We start from the raw sequence: 20,465 nt of genomic DNA, 5'->3' as shown, positions 1-20,465 counted from the left end.
AAGTTCTAGGCTACATGTGCACAACGTGCAGCTTTGTTACATATGTATACATGTGCCATGTTGGTGTGCTTTACCCATTAACTCGTCATTTATATTAGGTATATCACCTAATGCTATCCTTCCCCCCCTCCATCTACCCACAATAGGACCCAGTGTGTGATGTTCCGCTTCCTGTGTCCAAGTGATCTCATTGTTCAGTTCCCACCTATAAGTGAGAACATGCAGTATTTGGTTTTCTGTTCTTGCAACAGTGTGCTGAGAATGATGGTTTCCAGCTGTATCCATGTCCCTACAAAGGACACAAACTCATCCTTTTTTATGGCTGCATAGTATTCCATGGTGTATATGTGCCACATTTTCTTAATCCAGTCTGTCACTGAGGGGCATTTGGGTTGATTCCAAGTCTTTGCTATTGTGAATAGTGTTGCAATAAACATATGTGTGCATGTGTCTTTATAGCAGCATGACTTATAATCCTTTGGGTATATCCCCAGTAATGGGATGGCTGGGTCAAATGGTATTTCTAGTTCTAGATCCTTGAGGAATCGCCACACTGTTTTCCACAATGGTTGAACTAGTTTACAATCCCACCAACAGTGTAAAAGTGTTCCTATTTCTCCACATCCTCTCCAGCACCTGTTGTTTCCTGATTTTGTAATGATTGCCATTCTAACTGGTGTGAGATGGTATCTCATTGTGGTTTTGATTTGCATTTCTCTGATGGCCAGTGATGATGAGCATTTTTTCATGTGTCTGTTGGCTGTATGAATGTCTTCTTTTGAGAAGTGTCTATTCATATCCTTTGCCTACTTTTTGATGGGGTTGTTTGTTTTTTTCTTGTAAATTTGATTGAGTTCTTTATAGGTTCTAGATATTAGCCCTTTGTCAGATGAGTAGACTGCAAAAATTTTCTCCCATTCTGTAGGTTGCCTGTTCACTCTGATGGTAGTTTCTTTTGCTATGCAGAAACTCTTTAGTTTAATTAGATCCCATTTATCAATGTTGGCTTTTGTTGCCATTGCTTTTGATGTTTTAGACATGAAGTTCTTGCCCATGCCTATGTCCTGAATGGTATTGCCTAAGTTTTCTTCTAGTGCTTTTACGGTCTTAGGTCTAAACATTTAAGTCTCTAATCCATCTTGAATTAATTTTCATATAAGGAGAAAGGAAAGGATCCAGTTTCAGCTTTCTACTTATGGCTAGCCAATTTTCCCAGCACCATTTATTAAATAGGAAATCCTTTCCCCATTTCTTGTTTTTGTTCGGTTGGTCAAAGGTCATATGGCTGTAAATGTGTGGTATTATTTCTGAGGGCTCTGTTCTGTTCCATTGGTCTATATCTCTGTTTTAGTACCAGTACCATGCTGTTTTGGTTACTGTAGCCTTGTGGTATAGTTTGAAGTCAGGTAGAGTGATGCCTCCAGCTTTGTTCTTTTGGCTTAGGATTGTCTTGGCAATGTGGGCTCTTCTTTGGTTCCATATGAACTTTAAAGCAGTTTTTTCCGATTCTGTGAAGAAAGTCATTGGTAGCTAATGGGGATGGCAATGACTCTATAATAAATACCTTGGGCAGTATGGCCATTTTCACAATATTGATTCTTCCTATCCATGAGCATGGTATGTTCTTCCATTTTTTTGCGTCCTCTTTTATTTCACTGAGCAGTGGTTTGTAGCTCTCCTTGAAGAGGTCCTTCACATCCCTTGTAAGTTGGATTTTAGGTACTTTATTCTCTTTGAAGCAATTGTGAATGGAAGTTCATTCATGATTGGACTCACTGTTTGTCTGTTATTGGTGTATAAGAATGCCTGTGATTTTTGCACATTGATTTTGTATCCTGAGACTTTGCTGAAGTTGCTTATCAGCTTCAGGAGATTTTGGGCTGAGATGATGGGGTTTTCTAAATATACAATCATGTCATCTGCAAACAGGGACAATTTGACTTCTTCTTTTCCTAACTGAATACCCTTGATTTTTTTCTCTTGCCTGATTGCCCTAGCCAGAACTTCCAAAACTATGTTGAACAGGAGTGGTGAGAGAGGGCATCCCTGTCTTGTGCCAGTTTTCAAAGGGAATGCTTCCAGTTTCTGCCCATTCAGTATGATATTGGCTGTGGGTTTGTCATAAATAGCTCTTATTATTTTGAGATATGTTCCATCAATACTGAATTTATTGAGAGTTTTTAGCATGAAGGGCTGTTGAGTTTTGTCAAAGGCCTTTTCTGCATCTATTGAGTTAATCATGTGGTTTTTGTCTTTGGTTCTGTTTATATGCTGGATTACGTTTATTGATTTGCATATGTTGATCTGCCTTGCATCCCAGGGATGAAGCCCACTTGATCATGGTGGATAACCTTTTTGATGCACTGCTGGATTCGGTTTGCCGGTATTTTATTGAGGATTTTTGCATTGATGTTCATCAGGGATATGGTCTAAAATTCTCTTTTTTTGTTGTGTCTCTGCCAGGCTTTGGTATCAGGATGATGTTGGCCTCATAAAATGAGTTAGGGAGGATTCCCTCTTTTTCTATTGATTGGAATAGTTTCAGAAGGAATGATATCAACTCCTCCTTGTACCTCTGGTAGAATTCGGATGTGAATATGTCTGGTCCTGGACTTTTTTTGGTTGGTAAGCTATTAATTATTGGCTCAATTTCAGAGCCTGCTATTGGTCTATTCAGGGATTCAACTTCTTCCTGGTTTATTTTTGGGAGAGTATAAGTGTCCAGGAAATTATCCATTTCTTCTAGGTTTTCTAGGTTATTTGCGTAGAGGTTTTTATAGTATTCTGTGATGGCAGGTAGTTTGTATTTCTGTGGGGTCGGTGGTGATATCCCCTTTATCATTTTTTATTGCTTCTATTTGATTCTTCTCTCTTTTCTCCTTTTTTAGTCTTGCTAGCGGTCTATCAATTTTGTTGATCTTTTCAAAAAACCAGCTCCTGGATTTGTTGATTTTGTGGAGGGTTTTTTGTGTCTCTATCTCCTTCAGTTCTGCTCTGATCTTAGTTGTTTCTTGCCTTCTGCTAGCTTTTGAATGTGTTTGCTCTTGCTTCTCTAGTTCTTTTAATTGTGCTGTTAGGGTATCCAGCTTTCTCTTGTGGGCATTTAGTGCTATAAATTTCCCTCTACACACTGCTTTAAATGTGTCCCAGAGATTCTGGTGTGGTGTGTCTTTGTTCTTATTGGTTTCAAAGAACATCTTTATTTCTGCCTTCATTTCATTATGTACCCAGTAGTCATTCAGGAGCAGGTTGTTCAGTTTCCATGTAGTTGAGCGGTTTTGATTGAGTGTCTTAGTCCTGAGTTCTAGTTTGATTGCACTGTGTTCTGAGAGACAGTTTGTTATAATAACTGTTTTTGTACATTTGCTGAGGAGTCCTTTACTTCCAATTATGTGGTCAATTTTGGAATAAGTGCGATGTGGTGCTGAGAAGAATGTATAGTCTGTTGATTTGGGGTGGAGAGTTCTGTAGATGTCTATTAGGTCTGCTTGGTGCAGAGTTGAGTTCAATTCCTGGATATCTTTGTTAACTTTCTGTCTCGTTGATCTGTCTAATGTTGACAGTGGGGCGTTAAAGTCTCCCATTATTATTGTATGGGAGTCTAAGTCTCTTTGTAAGTCTCTAATGACTTGCTTTATGAATCTGGGTGCTCCTGTATTGGGTGCATATATAGTTAGGATAGTTAGCTCTTCTGATGAATTGATCCCTTTACCATTATGTTGGCCTTCTTTATCTTTTGATCTTTGATGGTTTAAAGTCTGTTTTATCAGAGACTAGTATTGCAACACCTGCATTTTTTTTTGTTTTCCATTTGCTTGGTAGATCTTCCTCCATCCCTTTATTGTGAGCCTATGTGTGTCTCTGCAAGTGAGATGAGTCTCCTGAATACAGCAAACTGATGGGCCTTGACTCTTTATCCACTTTGCCAGTTTGTGTCTTTTAATTGGACCATTTAGTCCATTTACATTTGAGGCTAATATTGTTATGTGTGAACTTGATCCTTTCATTATGATATTAGCTGGTTATTTTGCTTGCTACTTGATGCAGTTTCTTCCTAGCATCGATGGACTTTACATTTTGACATGTTTTTACAATGGCTGATACCTGCTATTCCTTTCCATGGTTAGTGCTTCCTTCAACATCTCTTGTAGGGCAGACCTGGTAGTGACAAAATCTCTCAGCATTTACTTGTCTGTAAAGGATTTTACTTCTCCTTCACTTATGAAACTTAGTTTGCCTGGATATGAAATTCTGGGTTGAAAATTCTTTTCTTTTAGAATGTTGAATATTGGCCCCCACTCTCTTCTGGCTTGGAGAGTTTCTGCCAAGAGATCTGCTGTTAGTCTGATGGGCTTCCCTTTGTGTGTAACCCGACCTTTCTCTCTGGTTGCCCTTAACATTGTTTCCTTCATTTCAACTTTGGTGAATCTGACAATTATGTGTCTTGGAGTTGCTCTTCTCGAGGAGTATCGTTTTGGCATTCTCTGTATTTCCTGAATTTGAATGTTGGCCTGCCCTGCTAAGCGGGGAAGTTCTCCTGGATGATATCCTGCAGAGTGTTTTCCAACTTGTTCCATTTTCCCTGTCACTTTTAGGCACTCCAATCAGACATAGATTTGGTCTTTTCACATAATCCCATACTTCTTGGAGGCTTTGTTCATTTCTTTTTACTCTTTTTTCTCTAAACTTCTCTTCTCTCTTCATTTCATTCATTTGATCTTCAATCGCTGATACTCTTTCTTCCAGTTGATCGAGTCGGTTACTGAAGCTTGTGCATTTGTCACGTAGTTCTCATGTTATGGTTTTCATCTCTATCAGTTCTTTTGAGGAATTCTCTACGTTGGTTATTCTAGTTAGCCATTCATCAAATCTTTTTTCAAGGTTTTTAGTTTCTTTGCGCTGGTTATGTAGTTCCTCCTTTAGCTCTGAGAAGTTCGATCAACTGAAGCCTTCTTCTCTTGACTCGTCGAAGTCATTGTCCATCCAGCTTTGTCCCGTTGCTGTCAATGAGCCGCGTTCCTTTGGAGCAGGAGATGCGCTCTGATTTTTTGAATTTCCAGCTTTTCTGCACTGCTTTTCCCCCATCTTTGTGGTTTTATCTGCCTTTGGTCTTTGATGATGGTGATGTACTGATGGGGTTTTGGTGTGGGTGTCCTTTCTGTTTGTTAGTTTTCCTTCTAACATTCAGGACCCTCAGTTGTAGGTCTGTTGGAGTTCGATTGAGGTCCACTCCAGACTCTGTTTGCCTGGGTATCAGCAGCGGAGACTGCAGAAGATAGAATATTGCTGAACAGCGAGTATTGCTCTCTGATTCTTGCTCTGGAAGCTTCGTCTCAGGGGTGTCTACCGTGTGATGTGTGAGGTGTCGGTCTGCACCTAGTCGGGCATGTTTCCCAGTTAGGCTACTCAGGGGACAGGGACCTACTTGAGCAGACAGTCTGTCCATTCTCAGACCTCAGCCTTCGTGCTGGGAGATCCATTGCTCTTTTCAAAGCTGTCAGACAGGGACATTTACCTCTACTGAGGTTTCTGCTGCTTTCTGTTTAGCTATGCCCTGTCCCCAGAGGAGAAGTCTACAGAGGCAGGCCATCCTCCTTGAGCTGTGGTGGGCTCCACCCAATTCGAGCTTCCCGGAGGCTTTGTTTACCTACTTAAGCCTCAGCAATTACAGGCACCCCCCCCGCCCACACCCGCCTCACTGCCGCCTTGCAGTTAGATCTCAGACTGCCGTGCTAGCAATGCGGGAGGCTCAGTGGGTGTGGGACCCTCTGGGCCAGGTATGGGATATAATCTCCTGGTGTGCTGTTTGCTAAGACCCGTGGTAAAGCGCAGTATTAGGGTTGGAGTTACCCGATTTTCCAGGTGTTGTGTGTCTCACTTTCCTTTGGCTAGGAAAAGGAATTCCCTTCCCCCTTGTGCTTCCCTGGTGTGGCGATGCTTCACCCTGCTTCAGCTCTCGATGGTTGGGCTGCACCCTCAGACCAGCGCCAACTGTCCGACAAGACACGCCCCAGTAAGATGAACCCAGTACCTAGTTGAAAACGCAGAAATCACCCGTCTTCTGTGTCACTCACACTGGGAGCTGGAGGCTGGAGCTGTTCCTATTTGGCCATCTTGGGCATGCCCCCAAAATAGATATTTTAAGTCAAAATGATGCAGAGAACAAATTTTCTTGTTCTGGGTAAATTTTTTCATTGTATTTTAAGTTCTGGGGTACATGTGCAGAACATGCAGGTTTGTTACATAAGTATACACATGCCCTGGTGGTTTGCTGTACCCATCAATCCATCATCTACATTAGGTATTTCTCCTACTGCTATCCATCCCCTAGCTTCCACCCCGCAACAGGACCCAGTGTGTGATGTTCCCCTCCCTGTGTCCATATGTTCTCATTGTTCAATTCCCACTTATGAGTGAGAACATGTGGTGTTTGTTTTTCTGTTCTTATGATAGTTTGCTGAGAATGGTTTCCAGTGTCATCCATGTCCCTGCAAAGGATATAAACTCATCCATTTTTATGGCTGCATAATATTCTATGGTGTATATGTGCCACATTTTCTTTATCCTGTCTGTCATTGATGGGCATTTGGGTTGGTTCCAAGTCTTTGTTATTCTGAACAGTGGCACAATAAACATACGTGTGCATGTTTCTTTATAGTAGAATTTTGTTGAAGACCTTTTCTGCATCTATTGAGATAATCATGTGGTTGTTTTCATTGATTCTGTTTATGTGATGGACTGTGTTTATTGATTTGCGATGTTGAACTATCCTTGCATCTCAGGGATGAAGCTGACTTGATCATGGTGGATAAGCTTTTTGATGTGCTGCTGGATTCGGTTTGTCAGTATTTTATCAAGGATTTTTGCATAGATGTTCATTGGCAATATTGGCCTGAAATTTTCTTTTTTCTTGTGTCTCTGCCAGATTTTGGTATCAGGATTATGCTGGCCTCATAAAATGAGTTAGGGAGGGTTCCCTCTTTTTCTGTTGTTTGGAAATAGTTTCTGAAGGAATGGTACCAGTTCCTCTTTGTACCTCTGGTAGAATTTGGCTGTGAATCTGTCTGGTCCTGCGCTTTTTTTTTGGTTTGTAGGCTATTAATTGATGCCTTAATTTCAGAACTTGTTATTGGTCTATTCAGGGATTCAACTTCTTCTTGGTTTAGTCTTGGCAGGGTGTATGTGTCCAGGAATTTATCAATTTCTTCTAGATTTTCTACTTTATTTGCATAGAGGTGTGTGTAGTATTCTCTGATGGTAGCTTGTATTTCTTTGGGATTGGTGGTGGTATCCCCTTTATTATTTTTTATTGCATCTATTTGATATTTTCAAAAAAACAGCTGCTGGATTCATTGATTTTTTTTTTGAATGGTTTTTTGTGTCTCTGTCTCCTTCAATTCTGCCCTGTCTTCTGCTAGCTTTTGATTTTGTTTGCTCTTGGTTCTCTAGTTCTTTTCATTGTGGTGTTAGGGTGTTGATTTTAGATCTTTCCTGCCTTCTCTTATGGGCATTTAGTGCTATAAACCTCTCTCTACACACTGCTTTAAATGTGTCCCAGGGATTCTGGTATGTTGTATCTTTGTTCTCATGGGGTGTTAAAGTTTCCTACTATTATTGTTTGGGAGTCTAAGTCTCTTTGTAGGTCTCTAAGAACTTGCTTTATGAATCTGAGTACCCCTGTATTGGGTGCATATATATTTAGGATAGTTAGCTTTTCTTGTTGCATTGAACCCTTTGCCATTATGTAATGGCCTTCTTTGTCTCTTTTGATCTTTGTTGGTTTAAAGTCTGTTTTATCAGAGACTCGGATTGCAACCCCTGCTTTTCTTTTTTTTTTTTTTTTTCTTTCCATTTGTTTGGTAAAGATTCCTCCATCCCTTTATTTTGAGCTTATGTGTGTCTCTGCATGTGAGATGATTCTCCTGAATACAGCATACTAAATGGGTCTTGACTTTTTATCCACTTTGCCAGTCTGTGTCTTTTAATTGGGGCATTTAGCCCATTTACGTTTAAGGTTAATATTGTTATGTGTGAATTTGATCCTGCCATTATGATGCTAGCTGGTTATTTTGCCTGTTAGTTGATGCAGTTTCTTCATAGCATCGGTGGTCTTTACAATTTGGTATATTTTTCCAGTGGCTCGTGTCAGTTGTTCCTTTCCATGTTTAGTGCTTCCTTCAGGAGCTCTTGTAAAGCAGGCCTGGTGGTGACAAAATCTGTCAGCATTTGCTTGTCTGTAAAGGATTTTATTTCTCCTTCACTTACGAAGCTTAGTTTGGCTGGATATGAAATTCTGATTTGAAAATTCTTTTCTTTAATAATGTTGAATATTGGCCCTCACTCTCTTCTGGCTTGTGGGGTTTCTGATGAGAGATCTGCTGTTACTGTGATGGACTTCCCTTTGTGGGTAACCCAACCTTTCTCTCTGCTGGCCTTAATAGTTTTTCCTTCATTTCAACCTTGGTAAATCTGATGATTATGGGTCTTGGGGTTGCTCTTCTTGAGGATTATCTTTGTGGTGGTTTCTGTATTTCCTGAATTTTAATGTTGACCCGTCTTGCTAAGTTGGGGAAGTTCTCCTGGATAATATCCCGTAGAGTGTTTTCCAGCTTGGTTCCATTCTCCCCACACTTTCAGGTACAACAATCAAACGTAGATTTGGTCTTTTCACATAGTCCCATATTTCATGGAGGCTTCGTTCGTTTCTTTTCACCGTGTTTAATCTTGTCTTCTCACTTTATTTCATTTAATTGATCTTCAATCTCTGGTATCCTTTCTTCCACTTGATCGATTCAGCTATTGATACTTGTGTATGCTCCACGAAGTTCTCATGCTGTGTTTCTCATCTCTTTCAGGTCATTTATGTTCTTCTCTAAACTGTTTATTTTAGTTAACAATTCATCTAACCTTTTTTCAAGGTTCTTAGCTTCCTTGCATTGGGTTAGAACACGCTCCTTTAGCTTAGAGGAGTTTGTTATCACTCACCTTCTGAAACCTACTTCTGTTAATTTGTCAAACTCATTCTTCATCCAGTTTTGTTCTTTTGCTGGCGAGGAGTTGTGATCCTTTGGAGGAGAAGAGGCATTAAGATTTTTGGAATTTTCAGTCTTTTTTTGCTTCCCGGATTTATCTACCTTTAGTCTTTGAAGTCGGATGATGTCTTCTGAGTGGACGTCCTTTTTGTTGATGTTAATACTATTCCTTTCTGTTTGTTAGTTTTCCTTCTAACAGTCAGGCCTCTCTTTTGCAGGTCTGCTGAATCTGCTCAAGGTCCAATCCAGACCCTATTTGCCTGGGTATCACCGGTGGAGGCTGCAGAACAGCAAAGATTGCTAACTGTTCCTTCCTCTGGAAGCTTTTTCCCAGAGGGTCACCCACCAGATGCTAGCCAGAGCTCTCCTGTATGAGGTGTCTGTTGGCCCTACTGGGAAGTTTCTCTCATTCAGGATACACAGGGGTCAGGGATCCACTTGAGGAGGCAGTCTGTCCCTTATCAGAGGTTGAACACTGTGTTGGTAGATCTGCTGCTCTCTTCAGAGCTACCAGGCAGGGACATTTAAGTCAGCTGAAGCTGCACCTACAACCGCCCCTTCCCAGAGTTGCTCTGTCCCAGGGAGGTGGGGGTTTTATCTATAAGTCACTGACTGGGGCTGCTGCCTGTTTTTCAGAGAGGGAATCTAGAGGAGGCAGTCTGGCCTCAGAGGCCTTGCTTAGCTGTGGTGGGCTTCACCCAGTTTGAACATCCTGGTGGCTTTGTTTACACTGGTGAGGGGAAAACTGCCTATTCAAACCTCAGCAATGGCAGATGCCCCTCCACCCACCAAGCTCGAGTGTCCCAGATTGAGCTCAGATTGTAGTGTTGTGCTGGCCGCGAGACTTCAAGCCAGTGTATCTTAGCTTGCTGGGCTCCGTGGGAGTGGGACTCGCCGAGCCACAGCACTTGGCTCCCTGGCTTCAGCCCCCTTTCCAGGGGAGTGAACAGTTCTGTCTCTGGCTTTCCAGGTTCCTGCGACTAGCTCAGTGTCTGCCCAAATGACCACCCAGTTTTGTGCTGGAAACCCAGGGGCCCTGGTGGTGTAGGCACTGGAGGGAATCCCCTGGTCTGCAGGTTGCAAAGACTGTGGGAATAGCGCAGTATCTGGGCCAGAGTGCACGGTACAGTCCCAAGTGGCTTCCCTTGGCCAACAGGGAGTTCCTCGACACCTTGCACTTCCCAGGTGAGGTCATGCCACACCCTGCTCCACCTCGCCCTCCTTGGGCTACACCCACAGTCCAACCAGTCCCAATGAAGTGAACTGTGTAACTCAGTTGGAAATGCAGAAATCACCCACCTTCTGCATCGATCTCATTGGGAGCTGCAGACCAAAGCTGTTCCTATTTGACCATATTGCCAGGCTCCCATTGTTCTGGGTAAATTTTTTTTTTTTTTTTTTTTTTTTTTTTTTTTTTTTTTTTTTACCATGTTAGTTTAGGTTGATTCAGCACAAATGCTTGCAAAATATTTCACAATTTATATTCTATGAAAATGTCGACTATTACAAAAGAACATCAACATTCCAATTAAGGCATTTTAATGTTTCTAACATTAAAAACATGAAAAAATATTAGGGGGAATATACAGTATTTCACTATGTATTTTATTTGACTCTTATTTGAAATAATTTTATGCTAAAATGATTAATGACTGGTAAATAATTGTTTGTGTTCTAAAGCATGTGAGGCCAGTTTAAAGGAAATGAGTAATTGTATTTTTTTGGTGACTGCATTAGAAAACAATTATTGGGAGATCAACTTCTGGAAAGATTGACTAGGTATGCTTTCCCCTACTCCTCCTAGTAAGTACAGCTAACAACATTAGGTCTTATAAAACAAACAGTAAAAGATTCTGACTTTAGCCAACACAGCTACTGTGGCCCCACCTCCACCTCCAGCAGCAAAGGCTCCCCAGCTAGGGAGCTGGGAGCCAAGACTGTCACCTGAACTGGTGATAAGGAAACCCTTTCATTCCTAGTAAGAAGCCTGAACTCCCACTCTAGATGTGGAGGAACCAGGTACCCCTCTTACCCTGAATTTTTAACGGAGGCAGAATGAGGAACTTAGATTTCTAACGCTACCTGACAGTAATAAGGTGAAATGAGTATCTCTTTCCCCAGTAATGTGGTGTCAGAGGAGGTCTACTAAACCGATTTAGATAAGATCTGAATCCCATAATATCTAAAATATTAGGTTTCAATAAAAAACATACCAAGAGTCATGCAATTCTCAACTCGATTAAGAAAAAACCAATAGATGCCAAAACCAAAATGAATCAAATGTTAGAATTATCTAACAATTATTTAAAGCAGCCATCATCAAAATGCTGCATGAGCAACTAGGAACAAATGAAAAATAATTCAGCAAATAGAAAGCGACAGAAAATAAATAGATGATATAAGAGATGAAGAAAATAAAGATTATCCACTCTGAATAATAGAGGTAATATAGGCTGGAAAAAAAATGCAAAGTGCCCGGAACCTTAGGCCCTGTGAGACTTGTAACAAATATTTGTATTATTGGTATTGCAGAAGGAGAGGATAAAATGTTGGGCTGAAAAGATATTCAAAGTAATAACGATTAAAAATTTCCCCAACTTTAACAAATGCCATTAACCTACACATTCAAGAAACTGAGCAAACCCCAAACAGAATAAACTGAATGAAATCCAGGTCAAAACACATCATAATCAAAATTACAGAAGCTAAAGACAGAGAACCTTAAAAGCAGAGATAGAGAAACAACACCTCACCTACTGGGGAAAACCAAATGAATGACAGTGCATTTCACATCAGAAACTATGGAAGACAAATGAAGTGTCACGTTTTCCAAATGCTCCTAGAAAAGTAGAGTAGGCAGTCCAAAGTTCTATATCTGATGAAAGAATCTCTGAATAATGAAATAGAAGTCAGGATATCCTTAATGAAAACAACTAAGAAACTGGCAGACCTATCTTAAAAGAATGGTTAAAGAAAGTTCTTCAAAGAGGTAGGGAATCATAAAAGAAGGATTTGGGGAACATCAGGAAGGGAAAAATAACACTTTCTTGAGGGAGTAGAAGCATCAAATATAATAGACATTCTTCCCTTCTTGATTCTTCCCTTCTTGATTTTTCTCTATAATTTTTAACTATTAAAGCAAAAATACAACACTGATCTGGTTCTCAATGTAATGTAAATGTAAAGGATATGCTGAAGATGCTTACAAAGGAGCAAGATAAAGGGATGTAAAAGTAGGACAGGTTTTTAAACTTCATTCAAATTGGTAAAATTTCAATATCAATAAATTGTGACAACTTATATTTAAAGTTACACATTCAGTTGTATAATACCTAGAACAACCACTAATAAAGCTATAAAAGAAACAATGAAATTACTAGGGATACATCAAAATGGAATTCTAAAAAAGTTCTAGTAACTCACAGGAATGAAAGGAAAATCAGTAAGGAAAAACAGAAGAAATGGAAAATAAAAATAATGGTGGACTTAGGTTCTAATAAATTAATAATTATCATAAATCTAAATAGGCTTCTTATACCAATAAGACAGAGATTGGTAGAGTGGATGAAAAAGAACCTCACTATATGCTGCCTACAAGAAACTCAATTCAAATAGAACAATATAGGTAGGTTGAATGTAAAAGGATGCAAATGTATTTGCCATATAAACATTAATCAAAAGCAAGCAAGAGTGATATATTGATACCTGATAAAATGGATGTTAGAGCAAAGAAAATTACCAGGAACAAAAAGGGACGTTACATAATAATAAAAGAATCAACCCACCAAGAAAATATAAACTAAACAATAGAGTTGCAAGATATGTGGTAGACCATCAGCAAAAACTGATAGAACTGAAATAATAAATAGACAAATTTACAATTATGTTTGGAGACATCAACAAGCCTCTTCCAACAACTGTTAGAACGACTAGACAGGAACACAGCAAGTATATATAAAATAACACCATCAATGGTCATCATCTGATTTATGTGTTTAGAATATTAAAAACAGCAGAATACACACATACATATAGAACATTTACCAAGATAGACTGTATCCTGGACTTTAAAACTAATACAAAAAATATAAAATAATTGAAATCATAGAGTATGTTTTCTGACAAAAATGGAATCAAACTAGACATTAGTAATAGAGATAACAGAAATATATCCACACCTGGGTGTTAAAAGACACCCCTGTAAATAACTCTTGAGTCAAGGAGGAAGTCTTAGGGGAATTTTTAAAAGTAAATGAGACAGAAAGAAAATGAAAATTTAACACATCAAAAATTTGGGCATGCAGCTAAAGCAATGGTGACATCTATAGTGTTAAATTCTTATGTTAAAAAAGAGAAAGAGCCTCAAATCTACCTAAGCTCCCACACCAAGAAACTAGAAAATGAAGAACAAAAATCCAAAGCAAGTTAAAGGAAGATAATTATGAATGTAAGAGCAGAAGTCAATGAAATTAAATACATAAACAACAGGGAAAATCAATGAAACAAAAAGATGGGTCTTTGGAAAAACGGTAAAATTGACAAAGCTCCAACAAAACTGACAGAGCAAAAAGAGAGAGAAAGAGAGACAAATTACCAATACCAGAAATGAAACAGGCAATATAATTATAGACCCTATAGATATCAAAAGGTAATAAAGAAATGGTATGAACAACTCTACACACATAAATTTGACAATTTAGATGAAATGGACTCTACAACTACCACATAAACTACCAAGGATTATTCAGTATGCAAAAGATAATTGCATAGCTCTACAACTATTAAGGAAATTAAATTCATCATTTAAAAACTACTGAAAAAGAAATAGCTAAGTCCGGATCGGTTCACAGGAGAATACCATTAAACATTTAAAAATGAAATAACACAAGATCTGCACAATTTCTTTTGGAAAATGAAAGGGGGGAGCATTTTCCAAATCATTTTATGAAATCAATATTACTTTTACACCCAAATAAAAGATAGTACAAAATGAAGAAAACTATAAACCAATATCTCTCATGAATATAGAGCAAAAATCTTTTATGAATTATTAGAAAATAGCATTCAGCAATATATAAACAGAGTTATACATAATGCCCATTTGGAGTTCATCCTAGAGATGTAAAATTGGTCCAATATTTCAAAACAATCATTGTAATTCACCATATTACCAATGTAAAGGAGATAAATCACATTGTCATATCAATTGAGGCAAAATAAGCGTTTGACAAAATTTGACACTCATTTATGATAAAAGCCCAGAAAATAAGGAAAAGAAACACCCTCAACTTGATGAAGAAAATTTACAAAAATCTTATTGCTAACATCTTAGTGGTGAAAGTAGAATGCTTTCCTCTTAAGATGAGAACAATGCAATGGTGTCTCCCAGTCCCACTGCTAGTCAACATTTTACAGGAAGTTCTAGGAAGCTCAATAAGGTAAGAAAGGGAAATAAAAGACATAAATTAGAAAGGAAAATATAAAGCTGTTCCTACTTGCAGATGACACAATGGTCTACGTAAAAAATAAGGGATCTGTTAAAATACTCCTAGAACTGATGAGTTCAGCGATGCCAAAAATTCCAAGTAAAACATGTAAAATTAATTGTATTCCTACATGAAAGCAATAGCCCTATAGAAACTAAAATTAAGAATACAATACTATGTATAATGTTTTTAAAAAACTGAACTACTTAGAAATCTAACAGAATATGTACAGGACTACTATGATGTAAACTACAAAACAGTGATGAAAGAAAGAAGGTTTAAAGAAATAGACATCCAGTGTTCATGGATTGGACCACTCAACAGAGTAAAAATGTCATTTGTCTCCAAGGTAATAGACGTATTTTGCACAATTATAAAAATCTTAGCAAGATTTTTTAAAGAAAAAGTAAAGTTATTTTAAAGTTTATTAGAAAAGGAAAAGGAAATAGAAGAGCTGAAACAATTTTTGAAAAATAGAAATGAAGTTGGAGTAACCACTTCATCTTATTTTAACGTTATTATATAAGTACCTTAATCAAGACTGTGTGGTACTAGCTGAAGGATAGAAAAACAGTACAATGTAATAGAAAAACAAACCAGAAATAGTTCCACGCAAGTATTGCCAAGGAGTCTTTTCAACAAATGTTGCTGGAAAAATTGCATATCCAGAAAGATGACCTCACCTTAAATCTCACACATTAGCCAAAAATCATCTCAAACTGGATTTTAGATTTAATTATAAAGCATACTACAAACCTGTACCACCCATGTTTATAGAAGCACTTCTCACAAAGCCAAGAAGTGGAAGCAATGCAAATGTCCAAATGTCATTGACAGATGAGTGGATAAGCGAAATGTGGTATATTCATACAATGGAACATTATGCAGTCTTTAAAGTGGAGGGAATCCTGTCACATGCTACAATATGGATGAACCTGAAGGACACTATGCTTGGTGAAATAAGCCAATCACACACACACAAAAATCTGTATGGTTCCACTTATATGAGGTATCTAAAGTCATCAAATTTATAGAAATATAAAGTAGAATAATGGTTACCAGGGGACAGGGGAGGGAAGAAGAGTAATTGGTTAATGGGTATAGAGTTTAAGTTCTGCAAGATAATGTTCTGGAGATCTGTTTCACAACAATGCAAATATACTTAACATTACTAACAGTACACTTAAAAATAGTTCGTCTTAACCATGGCAAGTTTTGTGGTTTTTAAAATTATAATTTAAAAAGTGATAGGATAAAAAATCCTATAAATCTTTCAGAAGAAAAATAAAAGAAAATCTTTAAGATCTAGAGCTTCATAAAGAGTGCTTGACATCAAAAGAACCATAAAAATAAAATTGATAAATTACACTTCATCAAAATTTAAAACTTTTACTCTGAAGGACCTTGTTAAGAGGATGAAAAGACAATCTACACACTGGGAGAAAATATTTGGGAACCCTATATCTTAAAGATGATTCATTTAGAATATTTAAAGAACTCTCAAAACCCAACAATAACAACAAAACAAAAATTCTAGCTAGAAAATGAGCAAAAGACATGAACAGGCCAAAGAGGATATATAGATGGCAAATAAGCACATGCAAAGATGTTCATCACTAGCGATTAAAAACTGCAAATGAAGACCACAATGAGTATCACTACATATATATGACAATAGCTTAAAATAGCATAAAAATCCTGACAATATCAAATGTTGGTAAGCATACACAGAAATTTTCTCTCTCATACATTGTTTGTGAAAATGTACAGACACACTGAAAAGTAGTGCAGCGGTTTCTTTTTCTTTTCTTCTTTTTTCTTAATTTATTTTTGAGGCAGAGTCTTGCCTTGTCGCCCAGGCTGAAGTACAGGGGCACGATCTTGGCTCACCGCAACCTCCGCCTCCCTGGTTCAAGAGATTCTTCTACTTCAGCCTCCCGAGTAGCAGGGATTACAGGCGCCTGCCACCATGCCCGACTAATTTTTGCATTTTTAGTAGAGATGGATTTCACCATTTTGGCCAGGCTGGTCTCGAACTCCTGATCTCAGGTGATCCACCTGCCTCGGCCTCCCAAAGTACTGAGATTACAGGCATGAGCCACCGCACCTGGCCTCAGCAGTTTCTTTTCTTTTTTTTTTTGAGACGGAGTCTCGCTCTGCCGCCCAGGCTGGAATGCAGTGGCCGGATCTCAGCTCACTGCAAGCTCCGCCTCCCGGGTTCACGCCATTCTCCTGCCTCAGCCTCCCGAGTAGCTGGGACTACAGGCGCCCGCCACCTCGCCCGGCTAGTTTTTTGTATTTTTTTTAGTAGAGACGGGGTTTCACCATGTTAGCCAGGATGGTCTCGATCTCCCGACCTCGTGATCCACCCGTCTCGGCCTCCCAAAGTGCTGGGATTACAGGCTTGAGCCACCGCGCCCGGCCTAGCAGTTTCTTAAAGAAATAAACATATACTTATGTGGCCAATGAATCTAATTCCTGGGAATTTATCTCAGAGGAATGAAAACTTATGTCCACACAAAGAATTGTACATGATTGTTCATAACGGCTTTAGTTATAAAAGCTTAAAGCTGTAAGTAAACAAAATGTCTTAAAGTAGGAGGATATTTAAACAAACTCTGGTACATCCATATCATGGAATACTGCTCTGTAATAAAGAGGAATGAATTGCTGATACATGCAACAATTTGGATGGATTTCAAGGATGTTATGCTAAGTGAAAAAAAAAGCCCATTTCAAAAAATCTGAGTCCATTGATATGATGTCCTTCAAAGGACAAAATTACTGAGATGTAAAACAAATTAGTGGTTACCATGGGTTAGGAATGCTGGGGGGCAGGGAAGTGGGAGTAGATGTGACTATAAAGAGGTAATAATAGGGAGATCTTTGTGGGAATGGGTTAGTTTTGTATCTTGGTGGTTGTGTGAATCTGCATATATGATAAAAGATGTAGAATTAATACATATACATTATAACCAATGTCAATTTCCTTCTTTTGATACTGTACTATAATTAAGATATAAGTATGGGGAGAAACTGAATTAGGTGAAGATGAGACCTCTCTGTAATATCTTTGCAACTTTCTATGAATCTAATTTTTTTCAAACCAGAATATTTTAAAATGTTTGAATCAATTCATTAGTCTAAGCATTAAATGATTAGTGTTAGAAAAGAATATGGATTTTTTTTTTACTTCTTTATTATTGGTTTAGGTAGAAAATCAACCTAAACTATCAGGTGAAACTATTGGCATAAAAGCAAAGTACAGAGTCAGTTACAAGTCCATGTGCTCAGATTATAATGTCTTACCAGATAGTCCTTGCAAAAAACAATAACAACAACAACAACAACAACAAAACCCATCTATTTCTTATTTCTGTTTAAATACAATACAGGTTTTAAAATGTTCTTTCATCATTGAATGATTGACAACATGTATGTATAAACTTGATAAAGATCATTTGAGAAGAATCTTTGTTTTGTGTCACTGTAGCTACAGAAGAGAAAGAAATTGTATGTATTAAATCTCTCATTGTATCTAGCCATAGCTACAATAGCCGCTTTATAGTGGGGGAAAAAAAAAAGGTTATTTTATTTTGGAAATAAGTACATTTTCAAGTTTGAATCAAAACCTTTCACACTTACTAAAATATATCTGTACACACAAAACACCAGAGTAAATATTCATATTCATGTCACCTCCCTATGATAACTACATTTACTCATGTATTTCTTTCTGTGAATAGGATTTCTGGAGCCATTATAGTAGCTAAAAAGTGGTGCATGAGATAATAATGTTTAATCAAGGTTCACAATGATTTGCAGTGGCAGGAGACAGTTTGTGGTAGGAGATAGCATTCAGCAGCACATGTTTATGAGTGAGAGGGATACCTATCTGATAGTACCTTGAGCCGGCCTGTGTGCTTTGCTGAGGCAGGTAGTGCTGAAGGCATTAAAATTCTGTGGAGTGAAAAAATGTTATGCTTCTAAAACTTTTGAGATTCTGAAAACAATTATCAAATGATACTCTAATTCTGCTTTTGTTCTGAAGTCTCCTGAATTGGGGCAAACAAAAACCTTTAGCCTAAATATAAAATATGATAATTTAAAACATAAACATAAGTGTGTTTATCTAAAGAGAAACCAAAGTTTGTTTTTAATTTTCAGTTATTTTTAATTGTGGCAGAAATGCTGAACTTGAGATTTACCTTCTTAACAAATTTTAAAGTGCATAATATAGTATTTTCAAGTATAGGCACAATGTTGTACACCAGATTTTTAGGATTTATTCTTTTTTTTTTTTTTTTTTTTTTTTGAGACAGGGTCTTGCTCTGTTGCCCAGGCTGGAGTACAGTGGAGTGAACACACTTTGCTGTAGGTTCAGTCTCCTGGGCTCAAGCAAGCCTCCCACTTCAGCCTCCTGAGTAGTTTGGACCACAGCTGCATGCCACCACATCTGGCTAATTTTTACAATATTTTGTAGAGACAGAGTCTCACTTTATTTGTCTTACATAACTGAAACTTTATACCCTTTGGTAAACAACCTCCCATTTCCCCTTCCCCCAGCTCCTAGCCACCACCATTTTCTTTCTATGAGATTGACTTACGTTAGATACCTCAGATAAGTGGCATCATACGGCATTTGTTCTGGCTATCTCAGCACAATATCCTTCAGGTTTATCCATGTTCTTACATATGGTAGAAGTTTTTTAAGAGCTAAATAATATTTCATTGTATGTATACATCACATTTTCTTTATTCATTCATCTATTGAGGGAGATTTAGATTGTTTTGAAATCTTGGCTGTTGCTAATAATGCTGCAGTGAACATGAGAATGCAGAAATTCCTTTGAGTTCCTCATTTCAATTCTATTGGATATATACCCAGAAGGGGGACTGCTGGATCATATAGTTGTTCTATTTTTACTTTTGTGAGGAACCTCCATATTGCATTCCATAGTGGCTGCATCAACTATTCCCATCAACAGTGTATAAGAGTTCCAACTTTTCCACATCCTCAACAGCACTTGTTTTTTAAGAATCATCCTAAGGGTGTGAGGTGATTGACATTTCCCTGATGACTAGTGATGTTGAATTTTTGTTGTGTTTTGTTTTGTTTTTGAGACAGGATCTCACTGTGCCACCCAGCTGAAGTATAGTGGTGCAAACTCAGCTTGCTGCAGCCTCAATCTCCTGGACTCGAGTGATCCTCCTCCCTCAGCCTCCTGGGTAACTCGGACTACAGGCATGTACCACCATGCTTGGCTAATTTTTAAGTGTTTTGTAGAGATAAGGTGTCACTATGTTGTCCAGATTGGTCTCGAACTCCTGGGCTCAAGTGACCCTCTCACCTCAGCTTTCCAAATTGTTGGATTATAGACGTGAGCCACTGAGCCAGTTTGAATGCTTTTTTATTTATCTGTTGGCCATTTGTATGTCACCTTTGGAGAAATGTCTATTCAAATCCTTTGCCCATTAAAAATTATTTTTTGATAATGAGTTGTAGAAGTTCCTTATACATTTGGAGATTAACCCATTATGGATATGTGGTTTGCAAATATTTTAACCCATTCTATAGGCTGTCTTTTCACTCTGTTGATTGTTTCCTTTGCTATACAGAAGCTATTTAGTCTAAAGGAGTTTCACTTGTTCATTTTTGTTGTTATTTCCTGGGCTTTTGTCATATATAGGAAATCATTGTCAAGACCAACATCCAGAAGCTTTCCCCCTGTATGTACTAAGAGTTTTACAGTCTGGGGTCTTACATGTAAGTCTTTATTTTGAGGTGATTTTTATATGTGGTGTAAGACGAGAGTCCATTTTTATTCTTCTGCATGTAAGTATCTAGTTTTCCTAACACTATTTGTGGAAGAGACTGTTTTACTCCATTGTGTATTCCTGGCACCCTTTTTGAAGACTAGTTAGTGGTATATGCATGATTTTATTT

At 38.1% G+C, this 20,465-nt stretch overlaps 1 protein-coding gene across 3 annotated transcripts in view; it reads left to right on the top strand.

Annotated features, from left to right (window-relative positions):
- EMB (embigin) overlaps window positions 1-19,799 on the top strand; it is a 75,406-nt gene extending 55,607 nt beyond the window's left edge. Inside the window, exon 7 of one of the 3 annotated variants that reach the window (XM_073995123.1) lies at window positions 19,647-19,799. In XM_073995123.1, the coding sequence (XP_073851224.1) occupies window positions 19,647-19,670 (24 nt within the window). In that variant the 3' untranslated portion in view covers window positions 19,671-19,799. The remainder of the gene's footprint in view (window positions 1-19,646) is intronic. The other 2 variants (XM_065546239.2, XM_065546238.2) reach the window with 2 other exon arrangements.
- Window positions 19,800-20,465: the final 666 nt, after the last annotated feature.

The sequence above is a fragment of the Macaca fascicularis genome, chromosome 6 (assembly GCF_037993035.2).
Source record: "Macaca fascicularis isolate 582-1 chromosome 6, T2T-MFA8v1.1".
In the NCBI taxonomy this organism is placed as follows: Eukaryota; Metazoa; Chordata; class Mammalia; order Primates; family Cercopithecidae; genus Macaca; species Macaca fascicularis.
The sequence above is the reverse complement of the archived record's forward strand: the minus strand, read 5'-3'. Positions and strand labels throughout refer to the sequence as shown.